Source organism: Nannospalax galili, unplaced genomic scaffold, assembly GCF_000622305.1.
Source record: "Nannospalax galili isolate Female #2095 unplaced genomic scaffold, S.galili_v1.0 scaffold158, whole genome shotgun sequence".
NCBI classification, from domain to species: Eukaryota; Metazoa; Chordata; class Mammalia; order Rodentia; family Spalacidae; genus Nannospalax; species Nannospalax galili.
In genome coordinates this window covers 1,079,958-1,102,385 of record NW_008345290.1, presented here as the reverse complement: position 1 = coordinate 1,102,385, position 22,428 = coordinate 1,079,958, and the positions used below count along the sequence as shown (strand labels likewise).

The following is a 22,428-nucleotide window of genomic DNA, read 5'->3' as shown; positions in this document are numbered from 1 at the left end:
GAACCTCCCACGAACCTCCCACGTCTTTGCAGCAGAATAAAGGCTGTTTTATGGTTGTAGGTGTTCTCCTCACATTGTCCTGCAGCCCTGAGGACTGAGTCCCGCCATGGTTCTTTTCCTAAATATCCTATTTCAAAACTTTAATGTTTGTTTATTTTCCTCCATGTCTCAGTTTCCTAATGTAGAACCGCTTTTCACAGCTGTACTGCACTGTCCAAAGTTTTATTTTTCATGGGTTTGCTTTGTTCAAAGGTTGTTTTTTTTAATCTGTAGGCACCTGAACCACATATATACCAAGTATTTATGATTTTCAAATGCTGGTTGACTATAACATCACAAACGTCTGGAGTCAGAAGTATTTTAGATTTCAGGCTTTTTGGAATATTTACACACACATACACACACACACATATATATATATATATATGTATATAATGAAAGATCTTGGGGATGAAGCACACAGCTAAATGTGAAATTCATTTATACCATCTACTCATAGGCTGAAGGTAATTTTTATAATATTTTAATAGCTTTGTGCATGAAACAAGCTTTAATGATGTAGAATGTTCCACTTGTGATGTCATGCTGGATCTCAGAGTATTTGATTTTCTGAAGTTCTTTCAATTTCAGATTTTTGGATGGGAAAACATTCTAACCTGTATGTTATCTAAAATCTTTCTTGGACACTTCTTCCCTAAAAATTCCAACTTACCTTGATGCTGAGCTTAGAGAGCATCAGGCATTAGTGCTGTATTTTATTTTTTAATGAGGCCAACACTACCACAGGTTTTTAAGTACTAGAGGTTTATACTAGAGTAGAACGGTGTTCAGTTTCCTTCCTGATCATGTACTTGCCAAAAATGGACACCAAACTGTCATGTTTTAGGAACAGCCTACAAATTTCTTCGCTAGCACTAACAGTAAGTGATCCAAGTTCATCAACCTGTACCTGGTTGAAATAATTTTTCCCTGAAGTATACAACCCTGTAAATTTTTTCTTCTGCCACTACTTTTCCAACAATGTCATTTCTAATTCCAGTACTAACCTTAGGCCATTAGTAAGCACTTGCTATCTACAAGGCTCCTAAACCTAAGGAAAGCTATATGAGGGTACCCCATCATTTTAGGGTTTGTAAGGTAGGATTTCATCATTATTTTAGTAGTCAAGGTACAAATATGTGGAATGTTTTGAAAATAACCACAACAATAAATTGAAATTGTTTAGAAAAAATAAACTGGAGTATATTTTAATAATCCGTATTAATGGTTGTAAGACGGCAAGAAGAACAATTTGAATGAGTTTTCTAATTTAACAGAACAGTCTCTATAATTGAGATTTCATTGTTATTTCTTCTAGTTACCTACAAGAGCTTAAAAGAAGACAAGCTCCAGTAACATAAATACAAGGGACTACTGTACAAACAGTGAAAAGCACTACTGTTCAATTCTGTTACAAAGGCAAGAAAAATACTAATGATGCTTGAAGTTGAAAAGGTTACAAAGAGGATCAGAATATTGTTTTATCCAAGAAACATGTCTGTACATATTTGCTCTAAGAAAACACAGAAGCCCATTAAATGTAATTATTTGTACTCAAGAGTTGAAACTACAGCAACACACTATATATTTTGGCAATAAGCATCTTAGTTTTACCTGAGAGTTTTTGTTTTTTGTTTTATTTTTAAACAGGTACTATCTGATTCTTATTAGTCTTCCATGTCAAAGTTTTCAATTGAAGTTAGAGGACACAGTATTTCACCAAGGTTGGCCAACTCATTTGAATTTGGAACTCAAAATCAAACATCTTTAAAAATCTGTCAGCTGTATTACTTTGCACTGCTATTCTCAATAAATTGTGCTCATGATTTTCAACTGTTTGGATATTAAGAGCTCAATTTCTCTTTTGTGATAGCACTTAATATTAATTTACACTTGACTTGGAATTCGCCTTTTTTTTTGAAAAACAAGTTTTACAATGCTCCTTTTCCCATATTACAAACTCTCCATTTACAGAACTAGCAAAATACTTTTCTTTTACAGAATTTCCTTCTCTCTCTCCCTCTCTCTCCTTCCCTCCTTCCTTCTTTCCCAGGGCCTTCTATGTGATAGGGAAGCATTCTACCACTGACCAACATCCCCAGCCCTTTATAAAATACACATATACTCTATTTAAAGTCTTTGAGGAGCTGGAGAGATGGCTCACCAGTTATGAGTACTGGATGCTCTTGCAAAAGACCCAAGTTTGATTCCCAGCACCCACATGGTGGCTTACAACCATCCTTAACTCAAGTTCCAGGGGATCTGACACCCTCCACTGACCTCCGTGGGCATTGCATGACACAGGTGTTCTTACATGCATGCAGTCAATACACTCATACACATAAATTTTTTTTAATTTTTAAGTTCTTTGAAGCCAGGCATGATAGCACACAACTTTAATCTCAGCACTCAGGAGGCAGAGGCAGGTGGATTTCTGTGAGATCAAAGCCAGCCTGGTCTACATAGTGAGTTCCAGGCCAGCTGGGGCTACAGGGAGACCCTGTCTCAAAAAGACCAAAAAAAAAGTTGTTTGACCAAACATTCTTTCATGCTTCATTAGCTCTGACATCAGACTGTGTTATATAATCAATGGAATTATAATTATTTGGCAGCATTTTTCTTTATTGACACATAAATAATGCTTAGTAATCAATGCTGTCTTATACCCAATGAAATACAGCTATTACTTATTATTTGCTTCAGTCAGAGTAATAAAGTAGGCAGGTGAACCCATCATTTGTAAACAATATAAAGAAAAAGAATTACTGAATTAATGGGCTTCTTTTTTACTTTTCACTGTGGCTTGGTGGTAAATCAATACCTCATTGGCCCACGTCAAACCTGCTCTACAAGAAATGAGAGCAAACTGAGGGTGAACGCGAGAAAAGATCAAGAGTTAAATATCCCAAAAATGACCTTCCCAAAGCAAACCTCAGCGCTCCATAGGGCATTATTCAACTTTATTATTCAGTGGGCTGAAGGTGAAGGGAACTAATCTGGTTAATATTTTACCTGAATCCGGAAAGAATGTATTCCCCTCCTTTCTAATAGTCTAAATTATTCATTTTCATGGGCGCTTCAAGCAGAACTAACCTTAAATGCAGATTCCAAACCACTGCAGTTACAAAAACCTTCACACAAAAGCGTCCCAAGCCTTCTGTCAAAATTCAGGGTTTTGGACTTAAATGCAACATAATCACTTTCAAACTCCTGTAAAATGCAAAGTAAAATATTAGTTTACAGGAAAGAACTCAACAGTGAAAACAGCAGTCATATAAGTTTGACATTATTTGCTCTCAGTGTCTGGATTTGGTTTTCATTGCAGGATTCCAGAAAAGATCAACCAACAGCTGTATCTGACTGAGTGCTCAAGTGCCCACCTTCCAGGGTCACTGCCTGCTTAGTATGTTGCCCATGCTTTCACAAGGCTCAGCCCTAGAAGTCTGGCCCCCACACTCCCAAGTGAGCATTGGCCTACCTGCCTTCCTCTGCTCATCATGATTATAAATGAAAAGTAGCAACTTTCAGAGCATCCTTATTATAACTTTAGGGCATCTGCGAGTTTAAACAGAAAGCTTTTGTTGTTTGTTCATGGGATAGAAAACCTACATGAAAGCACTGTCTCTTCAGGTGAGACTGAAATCCACACTTCCATAAGAAAACCTCATTAGTGATACAGAGGAAGCAGAAATACTCTGATATTTTCCCAGGTTCTCATTAATATGCAGCTGACAACCCCCAGCTTCCTCCTCGTGCATAACCACCCACTCCCATAATTAGAAGGAAGGAAACTGTGAGGGAATAACTACATCTGTGTAGTACTGCAATTCTGCCTTTGTTGAAGCTGTCCCTAGGATGCACAATGCTCTGGAGCCTCACAGTGGGGAAGCCAGAAGTGCACACCCCAGCTTAGCACAGCGTAGCCTCGGCACCTCCTAGACTGCGTCCCTTACCAACAATACCAGCAATAACAGTCATGATACTGCACGTCTACCTCCGTTCTAAATGCTTTACCTTAACTCAATCTACATAACATACAAAACAAGTTAATATTTTTTCCATTTTATAAGTAGCAAAACAAATTCATGTGGCAAGAATCATTTTTATATTTCTTTGAGACAGTGATTGTGAAAGTTGGGTTTTCATTTTAATTCCATTCACCATTAACGTAAAAGGAATTACACGCGACTAGATACTGAATACATTTGTCTCACTGACCCATGTGGAAGGAGAGTGATTTTGCCACTTTAAATTTTTCCTTGTTTTCTTCTGGTTTGAACTCAATCAAATCAATCAACTATAGTGTTGGTTAATATGTAAATTATGGGACCAGAGAGATGGTTCAGCAGTTAAGAGCACTGGCTGCTCTTCCAGAGGACCTGGGTTCGGTTCCTAACATCTACATGGCAGCTAGCAACACCCTCTTCTGGCATCCATGGGAATTGTGCAACACCAGTACATGCAGGCAAAACACTCATACACATAAAATAAAAATAAATAAATAATATATTTAAAATTCAATGTGTAAATTATACTGCTATATATAATGCATAGTTTTATATATACAAATAACATAGTCAAAGAAGGTAACTAATTTGTTCAAGAACACACTGTTAGTAAATGGCAGGGCCAGAATTTTGAAGGCAAGCAATCTGGCTCCTGATCCCCTCTGGATCATGAAGCTGCTTCTATGAAGAAAGGCACTTGTGATGGCATCAGTGTTTGTCTAGCCCCAGATTCCTGAAATACTAATATCCAAGGAAGTGGTGATTTTGAGAACTGATGAAGTAAGGCCAGGGCCTTTTTAAATAAAAGGGATCCATGCCCTTATAAGAAGGCCCAAGAAAGGTTCTCATACACCCACCCACATGAGAACACAGTGAACTGGTTCTGTGAAAGGAGGGCAGGCCTCTCCAGACCCTGAATTAGTTGATGCCTTGATCTTGAATCTCTCGGCCTCTGGAACTATAGAAAATCAATTTCTCGTGTCTATGAGCCACCCAGATCATGGCCTGTTGTTAGAGTAGTCTGAACAGATTAAGAAAGTTCCTTACATTGAATTTAACTTGGACTGGAAAACAGAGTGCAATGGCAGAGTTCTAGAACACTCTGTGTCAAATACCACAACACTGTATTTAGCATCAAGAGCACAGCTCCACTTCTGAATTCTAGCCAAGCAGCCTCTCCATTCAAGGATCACTGACTTAGAAGTAAACACAACTTCCCAACAAGTTTCAACACGCCTTGCACATACTTCCTCTTCTCAATATAGAAACAAAGAATGAACACTCTATAATCCTTAAATGCCATTTGACCCTTAGAGACAAGTAACAACTCAGAGGAGGAAGAAATGCTTACCTCCATTCTGACATCCTCCTACATGGTGTGTGGGGGTGGTGATAACATGGACGGACTTGGACAGACAACAACTCCTACATTCCTGAAACCAAATTTAGGACTAACCCCATAGGACTTCTCCCTTAAAAAGGCTAGCAGGGAGGGACTGAGGACAGTTCACTCACAAAGTGCTTGCCTGGGAAGCAGGAGGACCTGAGTTTGATCCCCAGAAGTCATCTAAATATCCAATATCCAAGATTGTCTTCTGGCCTGCATGTGCACCCACATGCACTTGCATACAAATGAACACAAACACAGTAAGAAGAAAGTCACAGAGAGAAGTCACACTTGCCTTGTACAATCTGAACCTATCATCTTCTGTGTCAGGCTGTTCCTCTTATAAACCCCAAAAGAAGCTTGGGAAGCCCCTGTGGCTTCCTTCCCTCTCACAAGTGCTAGCCATCTTCTCTCTTAACTGTGACTATGACTGTTCACCTTCCCCAGCATCTTCCTCCAGCTACCACCAGCTACTGTTCACCTAGAGTACTGTTTCCTGCTCTGATTCATCCTCCAAACTGCAGCCAAAATCATCTTTCTAAAATAGATGTCTTCTGTCACTTATTCATACTCCTGTAAATTATCATCTCAGTTCAGAAACCTGAATTTGGGGAACTAGAGAGATTGGCTCAGAGGTTAAAAGCACTGATGCTCTTGCAGAGGACCTGGGTTCAGTTCCCAGCACCCACATGGCTGCTAACAATCATCTATAACTCCAGTTCCAGGGACTCCAACACCCTCTTCTGGCCCCCGTAGGCATTACACAAATATGGTGTACTTACATACATGCAAGGGAAATATTTGTACACATGAAATAAAAAAAAGTAGAATTTATAAAAGAAAACTGAATTTGTTAAAACAGCATAATCTTAGTGGGATCCTCAAGGCTTGTGTGGCCTGGACCTTACTGATGGCTCCTAACTATTCAGACATTACTCCAAAGTTCCTACTCTCGATCTAGCCACATCCCTTCATCCCCAGCGCCCTTTGCCAACTTCTCTTTACTTCCTTTCTGTTCTCATCCACTCACCCACATGAGGTCTCTGCATATTTTCACCTCCAGCACAGGACTTTTGCAGATGCTTTCACAGCACTCTGTTCCTTTCATACCCTGACACACTGCATACTAATTGCCTGCCTGTATTCTACCCTGGATTTTAAGTCAATAAGCCTAACAACCAGGCTTATTTTTTCATAGTGCTAATACCAATATTTCATGGGGTTCCCAGCTTGTAGCTGTTTCTCAATAAATATTTATAGGATAATAAATGATGAGCTAGTATTACTTGGGAATCATTATAAAAATGTTTCCATATTCTGGAAAGTACAAAATTGCCTTTATTAGCATCCTGGGAAGCTATTGAAGGGTTTTAATTAGAGAAAAGTCATGATTTGACTTAGCATGAGAAAGGCTCTCAAGTTGCCACATGGAAAATAGATTAATGAAGCCAAGATAAGCTGGAGGGAGCAGTTTACAGGCAAATGCCATAGTCTAGGTCAGAAATGAGCCATAGATGCACTTCCAGGGTACACCAGGATGAGTCGGATGTCGTGAGAAAATGAGTGAAATTATGGATGGCTCAGCACAATTATTTGTGAGATTTAATGAGTTGAAGAAAGTCAAGAGTTGGTTTGGGGATGAGTTAAGCAAGCTTTGAACAAGTTAATTTTGAGTTCTCAGTGGAGACAGTAATTAGGCAGCTGAACATGCTGTGTGTTCAAGATGTAGGGAAATCTTTCACCATTACATACAGTGCTTTAGGTTTTTGATTGGTGCTCTGCATCTATCTGAGGAGTTTCTTTATTCTTGCCTTTGTGGGGGGCATGAATGGATATTAAATTTTGTCAAATTTATTTTCTGCAGTATTTAATACACTTGTGGGATTTTTTTTCTCATTTGGCTTATTTAAGAATCCTATATGCCATACAATTTTACATCATTTCTGTTCCTCATGTGTCACATTAAATCTCTAGACTTGTTTATTCTATATACCTGTTATTCTGTATCTTTTGACCGAGGGGATTAAACTGAAAACTACAAATACTTGTTTCAAAGTCATATCAAATATTGAACCTGCTTTACAATCCTGGAATAAATCATCTTTGACATGTTGATGTGAATGCAGATTGGTAAAGCCATTGTGAACAAGTGTGAGAGGTTTCTGAAGAAATTAAAATACTACTACTATATAACCCAATGACACATTCTGAGGATATGTTCAATAGAGATGAAATCTCCTCATAAAAGCATCTTCACTCACATGTTCACTGCAATATAACTCAGACACTGGGATATAGAAACAATGTGATGGTCAACACACAAATGCATAAAGAAAATCACACAGACATATACATACCTCATACACACACACTCATAGCATATACACAATGGATTGTTACTCTGCTTAGAAAAAGGTGATCTTGTCATTTGCCACAACAGAAATGTACCTGAAGGACATTATGCAAGTGAAATGAGACAAATACTAAGAAAAATAGTGCATGATCTCACTGTCTGTCCGTGGATCTGAAAACAAGCAGTCAAACACGCAGAGATAGAGAACACAACTGTGATGCTGGTAGTAAGGTGGGAGAGAGGGAGAGAGATCCCTTGAGGGATATAAAATAGCAGATATACAGAATGGAGAAATCTAGAGAGCTAATGACATAGCAAAACTGTATTTGGGATTTTAAAGCCAGATTTTAGCTGCTCTTGTCACACAGAAACTATGTAGGAGGACAGATATGTTAATTTGTTTCACTAGGTAACCTTTTGACTCCTGTGTCTTATAAGATCTTAGTGCAAACTTCAAATATGAATGTTATATTAGCAATTAAAAACTAGCAGCCATCAAAAATAATTCTCTTTATATACTGCCAGATTCTATTTGATGAAGATTTGTTAAGGATTTTTGCATGTATATTTATGATGGATAATGATACATTTTTCCTTTTTGTGTGTGAACCCATTTAGTTCAGTATCGGGGTAATAAATTGTAGTTCCATAACAAACTGGGAAGTAGTTCCTCCTCCTCTGCTTAGAAGAGAGTCTATAGAACTGCCGTTAATCCTTAAATGTTGGGTGGAATTCTGCAGTAAAATTGTGAGATGACCCGGGTGGTATGACATACATTTAATCCTAGCACTTGGGAGGGAGAGGCAGAAGGATCAGAAGTTCAAGGTCAACCTCAGCTCCATGAGGCCCTGATTTTTACAAAAAAAAAAAAAATTTAAGTTGATCTATCCTAAAGTCAGTGGCTTTCTGACTGCTTTGTACCTATTCTATTGGTTTTTTTTACTCAGAAATCTTTATTCACTAATGGGATGATACCATCCCTTCCCAAGATGCTGCCCCTCCTATCCTAGGCCTTCACTGAGCTCAGTCCTCCTCTGAGGAGAAAGGCCTGGTGCCGAGACACCTGGTTTAGAAGAGGACTTCATCTCTTCATGGGGGATGCTGGTCTTCTCTGTAGTCAGGAATAAAGTGGGAGGGGCACATGCCCCAGCACTCAGAGCTCCATGATGGCCTCGGTTTCTTTTTTTTACTTAAAAAAAAATTCTATGTTCTTGAAATTCCTCCTCCTCTTCTTCCTCCTCCTTCTCTTCCTGTTCCTCCTCCTCTTCCTCCTTTTCTTTCTTTAGAGTCTGGGAATATAGCTATTGCTAATTTTTTTCCACTACCAAAAAACATACTCCATAGTTGTAATTCTTTAAATTTTGTTGAGGTTTGTTGAAGTCTGTCTGATGACTAGCAAATACGGTGCCTAGACGGTGTCTGTTCCACGGGTACCTAAGAAGGGTGTGAGCTGCTGTTGTAACACACAGCCTTCTAATAAAGTTCACGAGAGCCTCCTAGTTGGTGGTGTTAAGATTTTCTACAGCCTTCTTCATTTTCTGTCTAATTTTTCTTCAACTACTGAGAGACAAGTGAAATCTCCAGGTAAAACTGTGAATGTGTCTGGTTTTTAGGCCTATCATTTTGTTTCACTATTTGGCTGCTCACATATATTTAAGATTGCTGTTTTCTTGGCAAACTGACCCTTTTGTCAATGAGCAATGTCCTTCTCCAGCCATTTACCTTGTGTGAAGGTCACATTACCTGACATTTCTGTAGTCACTGCTACTTTCTTTTGATCAATGTTTGCATGACATGTTCTTTTCTGTCCAGCTAGTCATAATGTGCTCATATGGTTATAGGTGAAGAAAGTTCCTTGGGGGCGGGGTGCTGGAGAGATGGCTCAGCAGTTTAGAGCACTGGCTGCTCTTGCAGAAGACCAAGTTCAGTTCCAGGTACCCGCATGGTGCCTAACAGCCATCCTAACTCCAGTTCCAGGGGATCCAAAGCCTTCTTCTGACCTCCCCTGGCATTGCATGACATGGGTGCACTTACATACATACAAGCAATAACACTCATACACACAAAATTAAAATAATAAATAAAATATTTTTTAAAAAAGAAAGTTTCTTGCAGAAAGCATATAATGCACTCTGCCAATCTCTGTGAATTGGTGTATTTAGACCATTTGCACTTACTGTAATTATTGTTATATTAGGGCCTGTTATTTCTTTTCTTCTAGTTTGCCCTCTACATTTTTCCTGGCTCTCTATAACTATTTGTGCATTTTTAGAATTATATTTTATATATTTTTAGTTTCATGTATGTTTCTTTGTCATTCTCCTGGTATTATACTACATAGATATTATTCCATACAAATCATTTATCACTATCTAATACCATCATTCATAAGTCCAGAGAAGTATAAATGCTTTCTTCCCAAGACCAAAGAGTCAAGGAAAAAATCTTAAGACTACCTGGAGGCAAAAAGGAAATAAGCTTTCAAAATATTTAAGCTTAGGACATTCAATAGATGTGCTAAGATTTCATCTTTAAAGCTATAAATGCATACATCAAAATTTTTTTGAATAGACCTCAAATGATTAGCTTAGTTTTACACCTTAAAATACCTGAATAATAGATGGAAATAAATCCAAAAGTTAGCAGGAAGAAGAGAATAATAAAGATCAGATAATGAAGACCACAGATGCATGAATTAGAAAATGGGAAAGCAACTAATATTAATCAAGAAAATGAAAAGCTGATCATTTGAAATGCATTATAATAATTTAGTTACATTAAATAAAAATGACCTAAATATACCAATTCAAAAGACTGACACATTTTTAGCTAAACTGACTAAGAGAAAAAGTACTCAAGATGCATGAATAATGAAAGTGGAACTATTACTATGAATTTTCTAGAAATGAAAAGGATTACAAAGGGGTACTATGAACAACTATGCACAAAATTAGAAAACACAGCAAGGCACAATGTGCACACTTATAACCTCAGCACATGGGAGGCAGAGGAAGGAGGTTTAAGAATACCAGGTCAGCGTGAGCTACATAGAAAGACCTTGCGGAGATGGGAAAAAGAAAGGGAGAACAACAGAAGGAAGGGAGGGAGAGAGGGAGGGAGAGAGGGGGGGAGGGAGGGAGGGAGGAAAGTAGGGAGGGAGGAAAGCAGGGAGGGAGGGAGGGAGGGAGAAAAGCAAGGAGGGAGGGAAGGAGGGAAGGAGGGAGGGATGGAGGAAGGAAGGAAGGAAGAGAGGAAGAGAGGGAGGGAGGGAGGGAGGGAGAGGGAGGGAGGGACGGCGGGACGGAGGGACGGAGGGAGGGACAGAGGGACGGAGGGAGGGAGGGAGGAAGGAAGATGAAATGGACAAATCCCTAGATACATATAGCCCAACAAGATCAAACCAGAAAAGACTTGTAATAATAAAGTGCTTAAGTCAGTAATCAAAACCTTTCCAACAAATAAACAGGGACAGACAGCTTTACTGGAAATTCTACTAATATTTAAAGGAGAATTAAGACCAGCCAGTCTCAAACTTTTCAAAAAAATTAAGGAAAGAGTGCTTCCTAACTTACTCCATGACACAAGCACCATTCTGATACTGAACCCAGGTATTCAAGAAGAAAAAACTTTAAACCAACTTCCCTTCTGAATGGTGAGATAATAACATCAACAAAAAAACTAGAAAATGGTATTCGGCAGTATACTAAAAGAATTATAAATACTGGTCAAGAGGAATTATTCTAGAATGCTAGGATGGGTTAAAACATGGAAATCAACACAATCCATCACATTAATAGAATGAAAGAGGGAAATGCCACATCATCTTAACTGATGCAGAAAAAGCATAACAAGATTCACCACTCTTAGATGATGATGATAACACTTAGTGAACTGAGTGGAACTAAAGATCCCCAGCATGATAAAGGCCCCTATGGACTCACAGCAGTGGCATTATTTCCAATGACAAAAAGGTAAAACTCTTCCCTTAAGTCAAGAGCCAAACAAATGCTTACTTTTTAAAAATATTTTTTTAATTTATTTTTATTTTATGTGTATGAGTGTATTGCCTGCATGTGAGCACACCCGTGTCATGCAGTGCCGTGGAGGTCAGAAAAGGGCATCAGATTCCCCTGGAATTGGAGTCAAGAATGGTCGGTAGCTGCCATGTGGGTACTGGAAATCGAACCTGGGTCCTCTGTAAGAGCAGTCAGTGCTCTTAACCGCTGAACCAACTCTCTAGCCCACAAATGCCTACTTTTAATTCAATATAGTGTTAGAGACTCTCATCGGAACAGTTAGGCAAGAAACAGAAAGCACCCAAGTTGGAAAGTAAAAACACCTCTATTCACAGATGACATAATTTTATACGTAAAGGACTCTAAAATTACACACATGATAAGTGGAATTAATAAACAAACAGCAAAATTGTGGGGGTGAAAAATCAATATACAAAAATCAGTTGTGGGCTGGAGAGACAGTTCAGTCGGTAAAACAGTGCATGACATGAAAGCATGAGGACCTGAGTTCCATCCCCAGGACCCAGGTAAACAGAGCCAGGTGTGGTGGCACATGTTTGCCAACACTGAGGAGGCAGAAACAGGCAGATCCCTAGGGCTCACTGGCCAACCAGCCTAGCCTTACTGGCAAGCCCCAGGCCAGCAAGAGACACTACCTCAAAAAAGGTGGATGGTGCCTGGGGCATAGTGTTCAAGGCTGACCCCTGGCCTCCACATGCATGTGCACACATGCATCTGTACCTTCACACAAATGAACACATGCATGTATGCACACACACACTGAGAAAGAAAATCAGTTGCATTTCTATATACTAGCAATGAGCAATCCAAAAAGAAGTTAAGAAAATAAAGTACTTTAGAATAAATTTAACCATGGAGGTAAAGGACTTGTACACCAGAATCTACAAAATAATTTCTGAAAGAAGTCAAATAAGCATAAGCAGAATGATTTTCCATTTACATGCGTCGGAAGACTTACTATCCTTACTACAACAATACCATTCAAAGCAGTCTGCACAGTCTACCTAATCCCTCTCAACAGTGTACTCTGCAGTAGTAAGATAGAGTCCTAAAAATTTTACCAAATCTCAAAGTTAGAAGGCTTACACACTTTCTAATATCAAAACCTACAACAGGGGTTGGAGAGATGGCTTAGCAGTTAAGAGCACTGGTTGCTCATGTAAAGGACCCCAGTTCAGCTCTCAGCACCCACATGGTGGTGAACAACCATCCATAATTTTAGTTCCAGAGGATATAATGCCGTCTTCCGGCCTTGTCGGTATTGCATGCACATAGTGCACTTACAACACTCATATGCACACAAAACATAAAGGAATGAACATAAAGGAAAAATAAATAAACCAAAATACTTTTTGAGCTACAAGTCTACAGTATTAACAGTGTGGTGTTGGCATGACAAGAGACACACAGATCAGTGAAATGGAATAGGGGATGTGGGCACAGACCCTCCTCCTACATACAAGTTTTGACAACAGTGCCAAAATCATTCAATGGCACAAGTATAGTCTCTTCAACAAATCCATTTGCAAAAGAGTCAACTTGGACCCTTATAATATGCAAGAATTAGTTCAAAAGTAGATTAAAATGTTTAACTAAAACAGTGAAAATCAAACAATTCTCAGAAGAAAAAAATGGAGAAATGTTCATGGTATTGGATTGGATGATGATTTTTGGTCTGTACTCTCTTCCATTTAGTTTAATTGCTTTCAATATTTTCAGTATATACATTTAGATCCAGCATTGGGCTCAATATAGCTCAGGAGTAGAACACTTGCCTAGCATGCATGAGGCCCTGGGTTCAACCTCTAGTACCAAAAAAGAACCAATGTGGAATTTTTGCTTCCACCCTCGAACATAACTGAAAGCTGAAGAGGGAGAGCATCTGTGATAGCTCATGAGTACCTACCCAGCATCTTCACCCTGGTATACAAAGTGCCTTCTCTTGTCATTTCCTTTCTGTTCTAAAATTTCCCTTTGGTAATTCCCTGAAGGTCAGTATTCTGGCAACATATTCTTTAAGGGTTTTGTTCATCTGATTATTTTTCTTTTTAAGGATATATGCCACGTGAACACAGGTGCCTGCAGAGACCAGAAGAGGGCACCAGATCCCCTGGAACTGGAGTTAACAGACAGTTGTGACCCAAGGAATATGGGTGCTTAGAGTCTTCTTTTGTTTTTTAAATGTAATGGCCAGGATTTGAGCTATATTTAACATGAGGACTAGTGAAAAGCACAACTATGCTTTCCTGGAAGCAGAAATTTCTGACTAAATTATTGAAAGACTATATGTACTCCTCTAACGTTTAAAAATAACTTGAGCTAGTCAATAATTTGACAATTTATTGCATAATGTACAATTGTGAAAAAAAGAAAACAGCAATATAATTCTACTGACACAGAAAGATTGCCAAAATACATTAAGTGCTAGAAGCCAGATGGAAAGGGTGTATAGAAGCGGCTATTTGTGCAAAACTGGGAAACGAGTGAATATAGGTGTATGTTACCATCTGGACCGGTCTTAGTGGACCATTTTATAAGACACTCATAACAGAGAGACCTTTGAGGGGGAATAATGGAAAATGAAGAAAGAAGGTCATGGGGTGAGAAGGAGCTCAATTTTTGCAAATGTTATCTGCCCAAAAGAATAAACAAGTAATGTTTTAAAATAAGTAATGTTTAGAAATTTCTGCTTCTAGGAAGGTATAATTGTACAATTTTAAGGACAGACCAAAACTAAGGATCTTCTAGAGTCTATTGTGTTGTTTTCATTTCATTTTGCCCTGCTGGAATGCAACCCAGAGCCTAATGTACACCAGGTAAGCACTTCACCCCTGAGCTCTCTCCTAGCCCTAGATTCTATTCTAAAGCAAAATAATCAGACAAGCAGATGAAAAGCAACTTTAAGGGCAGGTTGTTGATGCCTCCAGACCAGTCCTGGAGCTCAGCTGTTCTGTCCAACTTATTCACAAAGTAAAATGGACCTCAAAAACAGAAATGTCAAGCAGACAGGCATGTTAATAACAAATCTGTTTTCTATTCCTACATGTTCACTACTTCTCACTTGTGGGGGGTGGAGGACAGGACCTGTGGCACTGTCAAGGCAGAGGCATCAGTGAAGGCTGGCTGAGTTCTCCAAACCTTGCAATCTGAAGCACAACCAGGCTATGTCACTGTGAGGATAGCCTTGTGCAGGCCTGGTCTCATGGTCCTCCTCCACAGGTTCATTGGGTAGGCTGAGACTCTGGCTCCCACAACAGCCCATGTACTGAATGCCTTCATACAATTCTCTTGGGATGAGCTCTGAGTACTTATTACTGTATCCTTCCTACTTTTCCATAAATTATAGGGAGCAAGTCTAGCAAGGAGTCACTCACCATGGCTGTCTTCCTTACTTTAACTGCATGTCTCAAAAGTTACTACAATCCAGAGGGGTTACATTAGCTAACTACATCCTTACAAAGTTAACACCATACTTGTCATTTCAAAGATCAAATTACTGAACCAAATAAAAACACAATATTGAACAGATTCACACGCTGTGCTTTAAAATATATATATATGGAAGCTGGGCGTGGTAGCGCATGCCTTTAATCCCAGCACTTGGGAGGGAGAGGCAAGCAGATCTCTGTGAGTTCAAGGCCAGCCTGGTCTCCATAATGAGTTCCAAGACAGCTGGGACTACAGGGAGACCCTACTTCAAAAAGACCATATATATATACACACATACACACACACACAAAATTTTTTATTTTTAACTCAGGTTTCTGTTTTGGGCAAACCACAGAACAAAGCTGTTTCTATCCTAGAGTTAGAGAGAGGCTCCCAGGTAACTCCCTGGCCAGCAGCATGCTCAAAGTGGCAGAAAGAAAGCAGTTTAAGTCCGACACCTTGCCCTTATTCCCTGAGATTGAAAATATGAAATTATGAGTAAATCTAAGTAACAAATTATGAGACAATATTCATGTTATTAAGTTATACGGTGAATGGAGGAAAACTAATTGTTTCAACAGACCAGAAAAGCATAAAATAAAGCATGCAAGTTACATGGACATTGGACAATCAGATCAAGATACACAAATACAGAAACCTTTTCAATATGCAGAAGAAACCAACCTAGACTGTAGCTCACAGTTCTATCAGAAACAGCTCCGAACTGAAAGTATAATAAGCCTTAGTTCTGGTCCCTGATTTGCAACAAGGAAAAGGAGAATTAAAGAGGGTCTTTGATGTCCTGTGGTCTTACAGGGGTTAGCCTGGGCAGTTATCCTCACCATGACTACCCTCCCTTTCAGTTTTGAAATGATAAAAAGCTTGTGGAATTAAAAGGCAAAAGTACAATATTACCATGTTATCGTAGTCAGATGGGTCATAAGTGCTCTGTCGAAAAACTCTACAGAGTTCCATAAATTCTTCACTCATCTCATGGATTTGTTCATTTAGAATTGCTCCCTTGGTGCCACCAAATTCCAGTCTTTCCAGTTTTTCAAATTCCAGTATGGTGACAAATATATCCTTTGTAAAAAACAGTAAAGATCTTTCTGTCATCTTTAGCAAGAAAAGAGGAAGACTTTAAAGTTTCAAGTCAAAAAGAGATTCAAACATTCACAATCAAGGAACACATGCACGACAAAAAATAACTGCTACTGGTTAATTTAATTAATTAATAAAATATTAATTTATTGAATAAAGCAATTGCTAATTTTTTGAATTATACTTCATTTTCACACTTGCTGAAAAGTATCTCACAGTGGAGACAATTTCTAATTTCCTATGTACATCTGGATCTTCTAAGTACAATCCTAACAGTGAATCAGTCCCCCAGGTACCAGTCAACATTCCTATCCTCAGCCACCTACACTTTGCAGTGACTCAGCTTTGTGCCTGGATGGGAGCTCAGCAAACAGAAAAGAGATGCTCAAGGTCCTTAGTCAGATGTTCGTGGCTTTAAGTGGCATTCAGATTGGCAACAAGAATTTTCACAACTTAAATCTCTAGCTTTGAATGGAATTCAGCAAATCTTACATCAATGATAAAATCTGAAATTTGTAGAGAACTTTACAAAGAAAATAAGGCAACGATCATTGTTTAAACATTTAAGAAACCATGGCTGGTAGACTAAATACATAAAGGGTAGGATGTGTGTTCATTCGCTTCTGACATTTTAGATATTTTTTTAATATTTGTACAGAACACATTTTCCATATTCTTTTTACTTTTATAAATGATTTTACTATCTGTATTTGTTTTATAGTGTATACTTATAAATGGTATAGATACATCTATCTATATGCCAAATGATATTATATAAAGCCAGACATTGGAGAGAATTAAACAAGAGGATGGTGACTCTGAAGTAGCTCAGGTTACATAGCAAGTTTGAGATCAGACTGGGCTACATAGTGAGACCCTGAATCATAAATAAACAAATTTAAAAGAAATAAAGCAAAAAATGACAGTGTGAGATTTTAAATTACCAAATGGGGTTTCAAGTATAATATTTTAATTTCTAGTTTGTCTTATATGTTTCCTTGTCAATATTTAAAGGATGAGTGACTCCTTTACATCTTCCTAGTTCATAATTTTCTCCAAGATGCTTAGTAAATTATGTCGAGTCACTAATAGGGAAAGAGATTTATTTACTCATATAATAACAGTAAAAAAATTAATTAAAAGCAGGTGTAGCGGTGCACACCTGTAACTCTGGCACTTCAGAGGTAAAGGCAGGAGAATAAGAGTTCAAGACCAGCCTGAGCAACATAGGGAGACCCTGTTTCAAAAAACCAAGGGCTGGGCATATGACTCAGTGGTAAGGAGAGCTTACCTGGTGGGTACAAGGCCCTGAGTCATCTCTAGTACCACAAAAAGGAAGGAAGGAAAAAAGGAAGAGCGGGAAAGAGAGATGCAGAGGAAGGAGGGAGATAAAGAAACCATCAAGTTATAGCTCTGAAGGCCATTCTTCTATCATTACAGACCTCCCCCCATCACAGAAAATAACTGTCCACAAGTCATGTGACAAGCTGCAGGCTTCTTGATTTTTACCCACAATAGGAATAATTAAAGTTAATAAATGGATACCTCTATTTTCAGTAGTTGGTCAAGAAACTTGTTAAGTCTGTAAAACACCAAGTGAGACTGAAAATCCCAGGACCTTGGCTCTGTATTTCCTGTGAAATAGCTTGCCAATCCTTTCCTATACTTGAAAAAATAATTTTGGAAAGTCTTCAAGATATTAATGACCACCTGCACCTTTTCCAATGAGTCTTCGATTTCTCCCTTCAAAAGATCTTCAGGTGATAGGTACACTATTGCCTAGGATTTAATGAGAAGGAACAATGATCAAAATTATATTTAATAGGGTTTTTTTTTAACCACAACTATTTGTTTCAATGAACCATTTAAAATGACAATTTCTTGAATTGGGTCAATAATTCTGTGAAACAGAAAACATAAATTCTAGCAAGTTAGACACAGGCTTCAATGACATAGGTTTCACATGAGAATAATATGCAGGAGATCCTACTACTTCTTGATTTATACATTCTAGTGCTCACCGAGAGCCACGAGCCTCTGCCTCCCAAGTGTTGAGATTAAAGGCAGGCGCCACCAAGTCTTGCCTGATGATCAGCTTTTCATATAAAGAAATACACAAGCCAGTAGGGCCCTCCATCAAAACACAAGTTCTCAGAATGTGGTCACTTTACGGAGTGGTACAGGTCACTTGAAAAGGTGAGAAAGAATGACTAGGTGGGATCTATCATGGGAAGTTCTTTCGGGTTAGCAAGCTTCTTTTCTGGGAAGTTTAAGCAGCACTATAGGACACGTGATCTAGCTGAGCTTTGTCATGTGAACTAGTTTTTGTAAAAGGAGAAGGGGCAGAGAGAAGAAAAGCAAAAGGCGTGACTTGTGAGTCCACAGAGCAGAGCTCACAGGGGCACCATCCAAGTACCTTCCAACTTTCACTCAGCATATTGCTATGAATGTTGAGGAATCCTTCTCTTGAAGGGCCACAAGAACCTCCATACTTGAAAGGTTCTGTTGCACACTACTTTTTGGATGCATCTTATCCTCTACAAATTGTAGGCCTAAATTGTGTGTTTGACATTTGCAGGCTCTGTTGACACAACCTCACCCCCTAACTTCCCCTTGCTGCTTCCCCCACGACTTGGTCCTAGTAGTAAATTCCATTCTCAGGCTCTATTTCTAAGTCCCTCTTCCCCTTCCCCCAGGCTGCTTTTTCTGGGGCCCCGCCTCAGCTGAGGGTGCTGGTGGTTAAGTTCCCTTGGCCCCACTCTTTCTACCGCATCTGCTTCAGTACCTTGTCCAAGCAACTATTCACATGTCCATCTGAGTTTAGCTATTGCAGCCCCACCCTCATTCAAGATTCACACTGCCACCTTGACCCCTGGAAAGCCTAATCCAAGCAACTATTCACATGTCCATCTGAGTTTAGCTATTGCAGCCCCACCCTACTGCCTTTCCCACCTTTCCAGAGACCTCATTCAAGATTCGCACTGCCACCTTGACCCCTGGAAAGCCTAACAGCCACTGAATTGAAATCAACCCAGCCTTTCCACTCACAAATCAACACCATGTATCTGAAGGATTGCGTTTCAAGCACTTCCTGCCAGATCTGAAACTAGCCAAGTTCGGGTACCAGAAAAAACCATAACCAAACTCTCACTCAACAGAGGTGGATTAGAAACTCAAACACAAAACCAACAACCTAACTCCAGATCCCATTGCAAAAACACAATCAATATGAAAAAAACAAGACAATATGTTCCCCCAAGATCATCAATAACAACAATAGAGATGAATCTCAAGACACAGAATTTAATTTTAAAGAACAATTATAAGCATGTTCAAAGAGTTCAAAGAGTTTACAGAGGAAATGAATAAATACCTGAACGAACAGGATAGTAATGAACTCCTGACTGAAGTCCAAGAAAACTCAAACAAACAACTGAATGAAATAATGAAGGTACTTCAGCATATGAAAAGTGAATTCAACAGAAAGACTGAAATACTGAAGAAAACCCAAACAGAAATAAAGATGGAAATGAAAATCCAATGACCCAACAAGAAAATTCAGTGGAAAGCCTTACCAACAGAATTTATCACACAAAATACAGACTATCAGGAGCTGAAGACATGGACAATCGGAACGCTTAATCACAGAACACAGTAAGTTTAAAAACCACATGAATGGAATATACAGGAATTTCGGAACACAGTGAAGAGACCAAATCTATGAATCGCAGGCACAGAAGGAGAAGAATTTCAGGTCAAAGACATAGAACAGATCTTCAACAGAATCATGGGAGAAAAGTTCTCAAAACTAAGGAAGGAGATGCCCATTCAGATAAAAGAGGCACAAAGAGCACCAAATAGACAGGATCGAAAAGAGATTCCTCATGTTATATTATCATTAAAATACTAAATATACAGAACCAAGAAAGAGCGTTGCAAGAGGGAAGTCACATAAAAGCAAGCCCATGAAAACAGTAGCTGACTTCTTAAAAGGCAGAAGAAATGGAAGCAATGTACTCAAATCCCAAAGACCACAGATGCCAACCTAGACTAATTTACTCAGCAAACTGTTTTCCATAGTTGAAGGAGAAAGAAAAACCTCCCATGATATAAACAGGCTAAAGGAATCCACGTCCGTCAAACCAGCTCTACAGAAAACACTGGAAGAAATACAGCTAAAGAGAAGAATAAGCATAACCGAGAGGCCACAGAAAGAAAACAGATGACACCACAATACAAAGCAGGCAGACTAAGAGTACAAACAGCACAAAAGCAACAAAATGACAGCCATCAACATACACTTCTCAAAAATAACATTAAATAGCAATGGCCTCGACTCTCTAATCAAAAGACATAAACTAGATGAATGGATTAAGAAATGGGACCCATCTTTTCATTGGCTACAAGAAACACACCTCACCTTTGAGGATAGATACCACCTTACAGGAAAAGATGGAAGAAAGTATTCCAGGAAAATATAAAAGTACCACTGTGGTGGGGGGAGTTTAAAGGGGGGAGATAGTAAAACACATTGGTATGAAGGGGGAAAGGGGAATAATGTGGGAGGGAGAAGAATTAAATGGGGAGAAGGATAGAAAGGCAAAACATGGGGGGGTAGGAGGAAGGATAAATAACATTGTTTGAAAACGCCATATGGAAATTTATTTTATAAGCTTTCTGAAAGATACGCATTAAACAATTTAACTGGAATTACCCCGCATGTGGTAAATAGTGCTCCTCCTGGAAACTATAAAAAGCCCAGTCCCAGGTATAAGATACCTCCCTTGGGGTTGTTGGTCAGAGGTGTCCAATAGATCCTCAAAACAATAGAGGCTATTGTTATTGTACTTGGTTGCCCACCAGAACTTCAGGGTAAGACCCTGTTACTAAAGACACCACACAAGACTTGGAGAAATCAAGCTGGTACTGAACTGAAAGCCTCTTCCTGATGGTCAGCTTCCATAGTGTCATAAGGTGCTATGCAGTCTGTTGGGAGAGAAGTGGTACCAATAGTCTTATTCAACTATGAACCTTGAGAACCATATTAAGGACTCACCTGGCAAGATATGTGTGGGAGACCACACTGCCTGGCAGCCCTCCCTGCCCTCCAGGGCAAGCAGCACCAGAGAACTTGCTGATCAGTCCTCCCTGCCCCCTAAGATAAGCAACCTTTCCGATGACTCAAAGATAAGCTTGAGCAACCACCAATTTCCTTATCCTGCAACAAGACTCACGGCGCCAGTTCCCCTCATCCTAAGGGACATTCATTAACCCGTTGAGACAACACCTTCCCTTCCCCTTCCCCAGCTAATTTCCCGCTTCAGCCTGTATAAGAATCCCTGTGGAAAAATAAACTTTTGCAGCTTGATCAGAGTTCTTTGTCTTGCTGTCATTCTTCGTGTCTCTTGTCCCATCATTCCAGGTCCCTGGGAGTTCGAGTCTCTGTCTCCCGCCCTGCAGGCCGGGGCAACTGGCACCCAGAACGTGGGGCTCAAAGCCCCCAGGATCCCCTGGAACGTCGCTGATTGTATGGGTGGGCCCACCCAATGGCACTGAGCCACTGCAGTCTGAGAAAGGTTAAGCACCAGCTCGCATAAGAATCACCACAGCCTTACCCATCTATGATACAGATTCGAGGGAGATTTCTTCATGGTGACGATACGGTAGGAATTAATCATGGGACAAGAATTTAGTAAGGAAGATTTATTCATAAAAGGTCTTAAAGATTCTCTCAAGACACAGGGAAATAGGGTTAAAAAGAAAGATTTAAAAAGATTTCTTGAATATATTGGGGAACTTTACCCTTGGTTCCCCCAAGAAGGAACTATAGATGAGAAACACTGCATGCGCATTGGTAACTGCCTCCAAGATTACTGTAATACCTTTGGGCCTGAAAAGGTCCCAGTCTCTGCCTTTTCATACTGGAATTTGATTAATGATATTCTCAAGGTTTATAATCACTCCCCTGACTTAAAGAGTCTTTTAAAAGAAGGAGAAAAAGTTCTTAAAGAACACTCCCGCCCTCCAGCTAAGTGTCCCTCCATTATAATTGATCTCGAGGACAATGGGGACTCA

The 22,428-nt window shown here is 39.3% G+C and overlaps 1 protein-coding gene across 1 annotated transcript in view; it reads right to left on the bottom strand.

The window, feature by feature from the left end:
- Dnah11 (dynein axonemal heavy chain 11) overlaps nucleotides 1–22,428 on the bottom strand; it is a 381,221-nt gene that overhangs the window by 332,070 nt on the left and 26,723 nt on the right. Inside the window, exons 7-9 of the mRNA XM_029567531.1 lie at nucleotides 17,899–18,132; nucleotides 16,168–16,335; nucleotides 3,133–3,249 (exon numbers count right to left, since the gene is read on the bottom strand). Coding sequence (XP_029423391.1) covers nucleotides 3,133–3,249; nucleotides 16,168–16,335; nucleotides 17,899–18,132 — 519 coding nt within the window. The remainder of the gene's footprint in view (nucleotides 1–3,132; nucleotides 3,250–16,167; nucleotides 16,336–17,898; nucleotides 18,133–22,428) is intronic.